Source organism: Pleurodeles waltl, chromosome 6 (assembly GCF_031143425.1).
Source record: "Pleurodeles waltl isolate 20211129_DDA chromosome 6, aPleWal1.hap1.20221129, whole genome shotgun sequence".
Lineage (NCBI taxonomy): Eukaryota > Metazoa > Chordata > Amphibia > Caudata > Salamandridae > Pleurodeles > Pleurodeles waltl.
Window position 1 is genome coordinate 485,858,747 of NC_090445.1, and position 10,105 is coordinate 485,868,851.

The window sequence follows — 10,105 nt, forward strand, 5'->3', positions numbered from 1 at the left end:
TAATTGGTGATCCATGTTTAAATACAGATTCAATAGACAGTCCAATGACACAGCAGATTCGAAAATGTACTACAAAACACACCTTTTATTAATGTGCTGAGATACACAGAGAACAAAACACTATTGAGATTATGCACAACATCGTTTCATCTATATATAGCAATGATAATATAATCTATCCAATTTTTAAGGTGAAAGAATTGCAGAGTGATAGTCATCTGAGGGCAGCATGAAGGTCATAAACACTTTTACTTTTTATTGCATTTTCCTGTCAAATATCATTAGTGTATTAAGAATTGGGGCATTTTGCTTTAATAATATTTGGAAACCATGGGATCTTTGTCAATGATTCTAAGTTATTGTAGAAATAATATACCAATTTTATTAAACTCAAAGATCATGGTGCTTTAGTTTTTCAAATATCGTTTAATTTGGTGAAAACAATATGTGCTATTATAATTATCCAACTGAGTATTCATAATAATAAACTATGGGGTTTGAGGTTCATTTAAAATTTAAAAAGTCATCTAGGATGTACTCAAAATGATCACTTTGAATTGTAAAACAATGTTCAGTACAGAGAGTAGGAGAAATTCCATGTAATATATTAACATTATACCTAATCTCTAAGGTTTGTATTTCCTGTGTTGCAGGAACGATCAGGGAGAAAGTTTATTTTTCACTGTACGTTTTCTTTTTTTAAGTTCAGTGCATACTGCATAAGAAAAGTGGTTTGGTACATTGTGATACCTATGGCAGTCCCCATTTACATAAATTAAAAAATATCTGGTTCCAATGTTATATCACAAACTGTTAAATGTGTGATGTCCAATTAAAAGGAATTTTGTTATTTTCAAATACACTTTAAATTATAAGTCACAATAGAGGATAACAAAATGCAAGTAAAAAGTGAATATGAACCACATAAAAAGCCAACAAATAGGTGAATTGTGTTAAGAATTGTATTTTGCAAGTTCTTTCCTTTCCTTTCTATAAAAGGCAAGAACAAATTGACCCCTTATCTAACATATACCAAGTAGAATTAAGCATTGAAAGGAAAATGGTAAACAGTGAATATTTGTAACCAACTATGCTGGACCTGTTTAAAATAACATCATGTGATACATTACTCACAAATAAATGATGATTTATCAATACACATTGGGTAGGAACAAGTGGAAAGAGGATGTTATCTGGCGAGTTTAGAAATGAATTTTTATTTGTATGTAGACCCAATATTGTGTTTGTAGCTGGAAGTCAAAGAATATATAAAAATGAAGAACTCCGCGGCACTGGAGCGAAAACGACGACCTAAAGTTTGCAACTTTACGTGGGAGACATACTTAATATTCCCATGGTGTGGTATACTGCCTCTAAAAGTAAAACAATCATCTCAAGATTTAAATTGCACTGCAAACACTGAACATTGTAAATACATTTTGATTCAAGAAGGTAAGGATTCTATATTTAACATAAGAAGTTCTTTGTTTCAACTAGCAGAACAGCTCTCTGGGAACATTAAAGGTCAAAACATATATTGACTCACTCCTATTTATTAAAATAACAAATGCGTATATAAAAAAGGTGAGTCCTGTTCTAAAACTCTGCTTTTACAGTCCCTTGTTTCAACAATATGCTAATAAATATTCACGTGTGAATTAACTAGACTTAAAAAACAGATATGCATTTGCGTTTTAAAAATTTTCCTCTCAGCCAAAAAAGACAAAATGTCTGATTTACAGAGGCGTTTAAGGCATAAATATACATCTACGATTGAAAATGCATTCATTTGCGATTGTTAGGTATGTTAAAGAAATTGTCCTACTGTGTAATTCCCCACCTCATATGTATAGAATTCCGTCATAGTATACCCCATGCAGGGACTGGTGAGTGGGTGGAACAGGGCATGGTTTGCCTTGTAAATTTGTGAATGGGCAAAAACTTGTTAGTTCGTATCCATTTACATGCTCTGGTCTGTTTTTTAACAGCCCTGGAAATTGTGAGACTTGTGTTCTAGAAATCGCCTGACACGGCCATTCCAGCTTGGGAATGGGGACGGGATGGGTACGGGATGCCGTCAAAATTGGCGAAGATAAAGGGGAAGGGGGTCCATAGGTTAAAATGTTTTACCCAAGGAGAAAAAAACAAAAAGTAAAAATGTGAATTGGCACATCTGGCTTCATTTTCGTAGTTTGCTAGTTCAGCCTATGTAAAGTTAGATGTTTGTTTCAACCAGGGAAGGAACTATGTCACATGAAATTCCGAGCAGGCTGCCTGGAAACATGCCTCTTGTACAGATTCCAAAGGTATACTACAAGGAATGTTTGTGAATATAAAAAAAAAAAAATCAAAAGTACGTTCAAATTGGAGAGGAAATATTCAAACTTGTGTTTTCACTTTTTGGATGATTTGGGGCTGGGCCAAAGGCGAATGAAAAACAAAAACGTCAAAATTAGTCCAGCCGACCTTGCACTAATTAGAATTATTCAAGGGGTCCAAAAATACCCTAGAAGGAAACATTTTAAAGCATATTCTGTGCGGCATTTCAGAAAACACTTGACTACTATAAGGCACATATGAAGACCATTTATAAGTGTGTTTGATTTGAAAAAATCCTGTGGGATTCACGAATTTATTTTAAGAATGACCACATTTGCCTTTTCCGGGGCATATAGGCGTTCTATCTACATCATTTAACACATTCCATTTTGGCTTTTATTACTGCAAGCATGTACACTTCGTTGTCTACAGCTTTAACACTTTTTTACTCTGCATTTTATTTTATTATTTGACCACTGGTTAATGCGGTGACAGCTGTCGGCAGTTTAAATTTCCTTGCTTACAACATATTTGTAATAATGCACCTATTTGTACTATTGCTTAAGTGACCACGAGTCAAATTGTCTGAATTTTCTCAGAAACTGCTCAGTGCAAAGGCCTAAATCGCCTGGAATAATTTGCAGGTATCACGTAAATTTAATTCTCAATAAAGAGAATATGTTCTTCGTGTTTGGTTGACAATGTGGGAGAGCTGCTTATGCTTGTACATCTTTAATAGTTGGCATCAAATACGAATGAAAGTTATGGTAAACAAAACTGACTGGTAGTGACTGGTACTTGTGGTTCGAAATTTTAATCTAAAATCACTTAAAAAATAAATAATCGTATAATTACAATTCGGAACAGCACTTGGAGCATTGTAGCTTTATACTTCTTCCGAGTTTACCCAAATAAATCGGAGGTAAATGCACACATCTGATCAATAAATATCCAGGGTTAAACATTTGGCATTTAAGCATTTGGGGTTGACAAAGATTATTCTTCAACAGCCAAAAATCCTTTCAATCTTATAAAATAATGATGATTCCATTACTTACCAGTAATCTTCACTATAACCACTTTTGTTTTCTAGCAATACATTTATTGATAAATACAGAAGAAAGTTCACCCTGTCCACCTTCAGAGTAGTACAGCCTCATACCTCTGTCCGCGCACCTCAAACTTTTGCAGGAGGATTGCAAGGGACTTAAGACACGATGACCGAATAGCCTTCCATTGTCTCTTTGTTCAATAAAGGGAGACACGTGTGATAAAGGGATTCGCCGAAGTTCACTCAGGGAGCCTGCGGAACAAGCACGTGGGGAATCAAAACGAGTGTCCTTCTCTTGTTCTGTCCAAGCCAAACGCAGGTCCATAATTTGTAAAAAAAAAAAAATGAAAAAAAAAAAAAGCGTGGCACATTACCTGCCGAGTGGAGCATGGCGTACAATGAGATGAAGTCTGGGGAGAATGGATTAGTAATGGTTTCATAATCAGATCTGATGTGGCTGCCAATTAATTCACAAAGTTTAATCCTATTAAATTTCCCAATATTTATTGCGGACTCCTGCTAAATTACCTCTAGGACCAGTTTCTGCTCTCTGAGCACATGAGGGTATAATGTGAAATGCAATTTTATTTTTATCTGCATTTTGTTTACATTGAAAAGGCTGTTAAAATACTGAGTGCAAGAAAGAAAGTAATAAAAAACAGTGCACGCATTTCGGTGCTAAGTAAGAGATCAGTATTTATAAGAAACTCGTAGTGAAAATATTAATGTCATTAATGGACAGCTTACGCAAAAAATACCAAAGAAGCTAACAATTCCTACTCAGCTCTAGCATTGCATTCGGTATAGGAAAGGAGCACAGCAGAAGACCTGTCCGTTAAAATCCATGCTGTCAAAGTTTTCCACAAAATTCACTTTAATTACAAGTTTGACACTGCAAGTAAAGAAAAGAAAATCTCTGTTTTAATACAATTTGCGACTTTGAGGAAAAACAATCCAAGGAGCTGGTTTTATATCATGTTGAACCGTAATTGCGTCACAAAAGTGATGGAAACCAGGACAAAATGTTTGCTTGGGTTTAGTTTTCAGCGTAAAACTTATTTGCACTGGAAAGTTACCAAATATCACGTATTGGAAAACAAATGATCAGTGGCTGAGATTAATTCAAGCATTTCATCAAAACATTTGGCATATTTTAGTGTGAGGGCCTAAGTAGGATGGGCATGTCCAGGCATGGGTCCCTTGCACACTGTGTCACAGGAACCAACCTTTCCCTGACTGATCAGCCCATAACTAGGGCGAAGTCTCTCCTGGGTTGCTTATGTTTTGGTTCAGGGAGGACCTGGTTTGGCAGTTTGAGTTGGACTGCTCCCACTGGAGCAGAGTCAAGACGGATTTGCATACAGCTGGGTTCAACCTGAGGTGGCATGATGTGGAAACTAATCATGGGTTGCCATGCAGGCCCGATTTATTACCAGTGGCTGAGATTAATTCAGGCATTCCATTTATCACTTTTTGTGTGCATTAAGATAATGCAAAGCAGCTCTCTGTGACACTTTGCATTCGTTTGCACAAAATGGGCATTTCATGGGTGGTACATGAGTGTTCCGATGCAACTACCCATGGTTTTTGACACTACCTACTAACAACAGAGGTATGTGTGCCAAAAAATAACCCCTCTTAGAGACAGATGGTAAAAAGGAGAAATGTTTTTATTTCTCAAAAAGTTTCCAAACTTGCATGGCACTGCATTTTACACTAGACATCCAAAGTGGAAACATTTTAAAATTTTGTCTAGGCAAAGTATTGTGTAATGGAAAATTACTTTCCAGTACACACCATTGAACTGTGGTGTAAAGCTGTGTGCATGGCACTAGGCAACCTGATTGTGGACTAGCACTAGGGAAGACAGTGCAGGAACACCATATCCTCGTACATATGGCACCCAAAGGCAAGAATTTGTCTCTGTGTGTGTGTGGATACATGCCTGTTCAGCCTGGAAGACCAGTAAGGTCTGTGACTTATAACGATACCGTGCAAAAATTTGGGAAGGAGCTCAACATAAAGAATCAATTTATTATACTCAAATTAGAACTAACTGAACCCGACTTCGTATTGCACAGGTACCTGGACTAAACTGTCAATATGGAAATATCAAGCTACAAAGGCAGTTCAAAATGGGAGGTACATTTTCATGTTGCTCAGATTCTCAAGGTAATCATCTTACTTAACCTGCCCACAGGTACATGGTTCAACCAGTAGCTGATACTGGAATAAGGAGGCTCCCAAAAGTGCTTGTCAGAAATTTCAATTCTCCAATTGTGTTTCCTCCAAGAATTAAACATTATTTTTTTGACTCACATAAGGGGCACCAAGTGCCTATTTGATACCTAGTAACAATAGTTCAATAAGGTTTCTCTTCCAGATTGAACACCGTACGGGTAAGCTTGTGCGAGAGTTCACTTGACTTCAGAATTTCTAGTGCTTCTGTTGAATAAATACAATATTAATTCACGTAAGAACAATGTAGGTATTCAGAAATGAAGAGTCTGCACTTTTCAGCAGAACAGACTGGGTACAGTGAGACAGGAGATCATTTCAAGTCATGTTTTGCTTCTAAGCGCAAAATAAATGGAGTATATTTAAATGATCACATGCAGTAGATGAATTGCGGTGGACAAAGATGGCTCATATGCAACGATGATGTTAGAGCGCCAAGTAATACTCAGAAAGGTGAATTAAAGGGAGAGTTATGGTGGGTCAGTTGATGTTATTTACTCAGTGTATTGTTAGAGCAGGTATAGATGTACAAAGCACTGCGTTTGGAGACGAAAAAACTGAAATGTAACAAAATCACATCTCTAGTTAAATTATATTTTGTAAAATGGAAAACCCTTAATGTCTTACAGAGTTCTCACAAACAAAAATATCCTGCTACATCTGTCGAAATAAACAATGGGTTTCTGGTTCACTTTAAACTTGGCTGGCTTCATTTCCATAGATGTCATAGGAATTCCAGGAAACATCATCATCTTAGGTTCCTTTATTCACACTGTACTCTGCACCCGAAAAATCACAACAGCTGAAATCATCCTCTGCAAACTGGCTTTATCGAATCTTTTAGTGGTCCTAACCTGGGGCTTACCATTAAGCATTCAAGCCAGTGGAATGCACCAGGTCTTTGATGATCTGACCTGCCAGATCTGCCTTTTCCTGTATTGTGTGGGGCGAGCCATGTCAGTAAGCATCACGTCACTGCTGGGCTGCTTCCAGTGCATCACCATCGACCCATTTCCACAGAGATGGATAACACTGAAGCAAAGCATCCTTCAACACCTGTACCACATTATGTTTGCTCTATGGTGTTTCAACTGTCTGATCAGCAGCACACGTCTCATGTACTCCCAGGCTCACTTCAATTCCACAAACACCAAGTATGTAATGAGTTATGACTTCTGTGTGGTGGTCTTTCCATCAAACCTTTTGTACTTGGGAAACGGCATCATCTACGTCATACGTGACTTGTTCTTCTTGTCGCTCATGACTCTGTCTAGTGGTTACTTACTGCTCATATTCTACCAGCATGGAAAGCACACGAGATGCCTACACACCTTGCAGAAGAAGCCTGCTGAAATGCAGGCAGCAAAAGCTGTGGTAACTCTCGTAATCATGTACATTGTGAGTTTCGGTCTGGACAACATGTTCTGGATCATCACCCTCAGCACCTACCCCATATCACCCCGATTTACTGATGCACGCATCTTTTTTGACTCTTGTTATTCTGCCATTAGCCCAATTGTCATCATTTTGACCAACAAGAAAATTCAACTTGGCTTGAAGTGCATAAAAAAGAAAAGAGAGATCCACCGTGTTAACACAATCTCACGGTACCTCGAGAACTGATGGAGGATGTCTGTAGGTATTCTGTCTGAGATTCATTCATCATAAAGAGACACAGAAAATTAAAAAGCACTCACCCTACATGCCTGGTATTGGTTGTAATCTAGTTTCTAACACTTTTGTAAAAAAACATATGCATCTTCCCACAATGCATGATAAACTATTCAGATTCTTTGTATAGGAATTTGGGTATGTGATGTGCTGTTCTGGCTTTTACTATTATAATCCCAATTGAAAAAGATGGTTCAATGTGCAAATGGGTTCCCTTTGTCTTGCTTAGAATTACTTGCTTTGTAGGCTGTATAACAACTAGTTAAATCAGTTGTGGTGGTTTCAAATTTTTTTTTACAATTTTTTTTGAAGTCTAGTTATCTAACCCAAACAGTATGATAAGTTCCCAAGGTGAAAAATGACATCCACAAGTTGGTGCAGTTCCCCCACATGTGATGGGCCATATCACCCTCTTTCAGATGATGCACCTCCCTTCTTTTCTTTATATATTGCAACACTTCCAAATCCAAATTTTGCCCCGCTGGTTCCACACACTCAAGTCCACCCTCAGATCAGTTCTCTCGTTCAGTGGTCTGTCATGAATCGCATTCCCCAACGGTAGGCAATCGCCATATGACAATGGGCTTGGAATTGTGAATCTCCAATGCTACTACTATGCTTCCCAGCTGATTGTCATTATTGGCTGGCTGTCTCAGCAGCGGGTGGGATCATCCAACCTATCGAAGGGAGCTCACTTTCTTGGGGTTTAACCAAGTCCTAGATATTCTATATGGCACTTTGATACCACATACTTTACCTGACATCATCTGCATTGTCAGCCTTTAAGGGAGATCTGCACTGAGATTTTTGGGTTGGAACCGCAAATTAACTGGGATGAACCCCTTTGGAGGGGGCATATGGCCCTGCCATACAAGAGGATAAGACGGATTCTGTGAATAGGGGGATGATGAGCCTCACAATCCTGTGAGATGTTTGGGCTGGGAAATATATTTTGACTTTCTGGGACTTACAAGAACATTATAGGTTCAATCAAATACAATTAAACAAATATTTACAACTGCATCACCCCCTCCCCACCAACATCCCAACTGACACTGACACTCCTGAATTTAGCCCTGTCAAGCATAAACTTCTAATGAGACACATTTGTAAGGGCTCTATATCCCAAGTCTATTGATCACTCATTGCAAATATCCCACATGGATTTGACACACTTAAACACCGTTTAAAGGGCTGGATAGGCAAACTTGACGAGGTGGACTGAAGGGAGGCCAGGTTAGCTCCACTCACGCAGGCCATTTCCACACGCCTCCAGTTGATTTATTCAAATTATTTGCATACGACATACATCAACCTGATATGCCGCCCTATAGGATGCCATCAGGATCCCTGAACTTGCTTGCTTTAGCTGCTCTAAGCCCCCTTTGATTTTTACAATATGGTTTGGGTCTGCCTGACCCTCTAACTACACTAGCAGTGAATAGGACATGAACTCTCAGGGGTCGTGGAATGGGACCTTGAACTAACCCCCAGAGTGGCCCTATTCGGCACAGTCAATGAGACTGGCTGCCCCCAGGCTGATTACATGCTTGTTGGAATTACCACTTTGGTCACCAAGCTAGACATCGCTCGATTATGGAACTCTCCAAATAACCCTTCCCTGATGGGATGGAGGGCAGGAGTGGACTGGTGTGCCGAATGAGAAAGCCCACCGAAATTGCATGAGGCTGTCTTCAAAAACAATAGAAGATATAGGGGGGCTTGGGGGCCTATTATGGTCTGGAGTTGTGATTTGTCAAGTGCGCGAATGTAACACAAAGGTGCTGTGCAGATGTAATTGTCCTCTATGTGGTGGATTTCAAAATTTGATAAAATGTTATTTAAAAAAGCAATATTAGTTAAAATCTCTGAATCAAGTCACTGCACCAGGATTATCGTTTAGCATTAATTTATAAGTATTATAGTGCCAACATTAAAATAAATAAGGCTGAAGGGATGTAGAATTGTACTGTAAGCACATTGGTAAATAAATGGGAATTAAAAGCAGACACTGGAGAGGGGAAAATGTGTCAATGATATAAGTTCTACTTGTGACTAATATTATTTACAGCTTGCTCGGCAATAAGATTGAATGTGAACATCCGCCAAATTAATTTTCAGCACAGCATTCCAGAAAGTTCAAACTTTTCAGGGTCCTCTTTCAGTTGAATGAAGAGATGTCACTTACAGTGCAAAATATCCAAAAGTCATCCAGACATGTTCCCAGCTTTAGGAGGTTTCAGGGAGTGGTGGACATTCCAAGGGTCCTGTTGTGGTAGTTGTTGAAGTAAATGCAATCTAACTGAGGTGATCATCCACCTAGTAAAACTAGGGGGAACCCTTTGTTGGGGGGGGGGGGTTTGTGGTGCCTATTTTCTGGTAGATAGTTGGGTACAGGTGCTTTCAGTCAGGTATGGGGAGGTGCCTGTCGGATATTTACAGACACACAGACAAAAACACACACACACTCTCTCCATCTCTCTGTTTTGAAAGTCTTCAACAATGTTTATTTTTTACAAACTATTGTGTTTTTTTTTCACTTAGTACCCCTACCGAACAGCATTTTTTTCAATTTCCACTGTTGGTAAAGTCTCTGGAGTGGTGTAACAAAGGCACCCACAGCCTCCTCAACACAGGGGCCAGATATCCAGAGTCCCCCCTCAGCACAGTATATTGGCTGGAGACCTTCTGAGTAAGTCCTGAGAGGAGGCCCCCGATGTACTGTGCAGGGGGGGCCCGCAAGTTTTGTTACGCTACTGCCTCTCTGATGTGCTCTGCTTGTCATATATTATGGATTTCTAACAATATATTCCTGAGTGATTGTTG

At 38.9% G+C, this 10,105-nt stretch overlaps 1 protein-coding gene across 1 annotated transcript; it reads left to right on the top strand.

Moving 5' to 3' along the window:
* Positions 1 to 6,283: 6,283 nt before the first annotated feature.
* Positions 6,284 to 7,231, top strand: LOC138301629 (olfactory receptor class A-like protein 1). The gene has a single exon (XM_069242143.1). It carries the CDS (start codon positions 6,284 to 6,286, stop codon positions 7,229 to 7,231), a length of 948 nt encoding a protein of 315 aa, XP_069098244.1.
* The last annotated feature ends 2,874 nt before the right edge of the window (positions 7,232 to 10,105 follow it).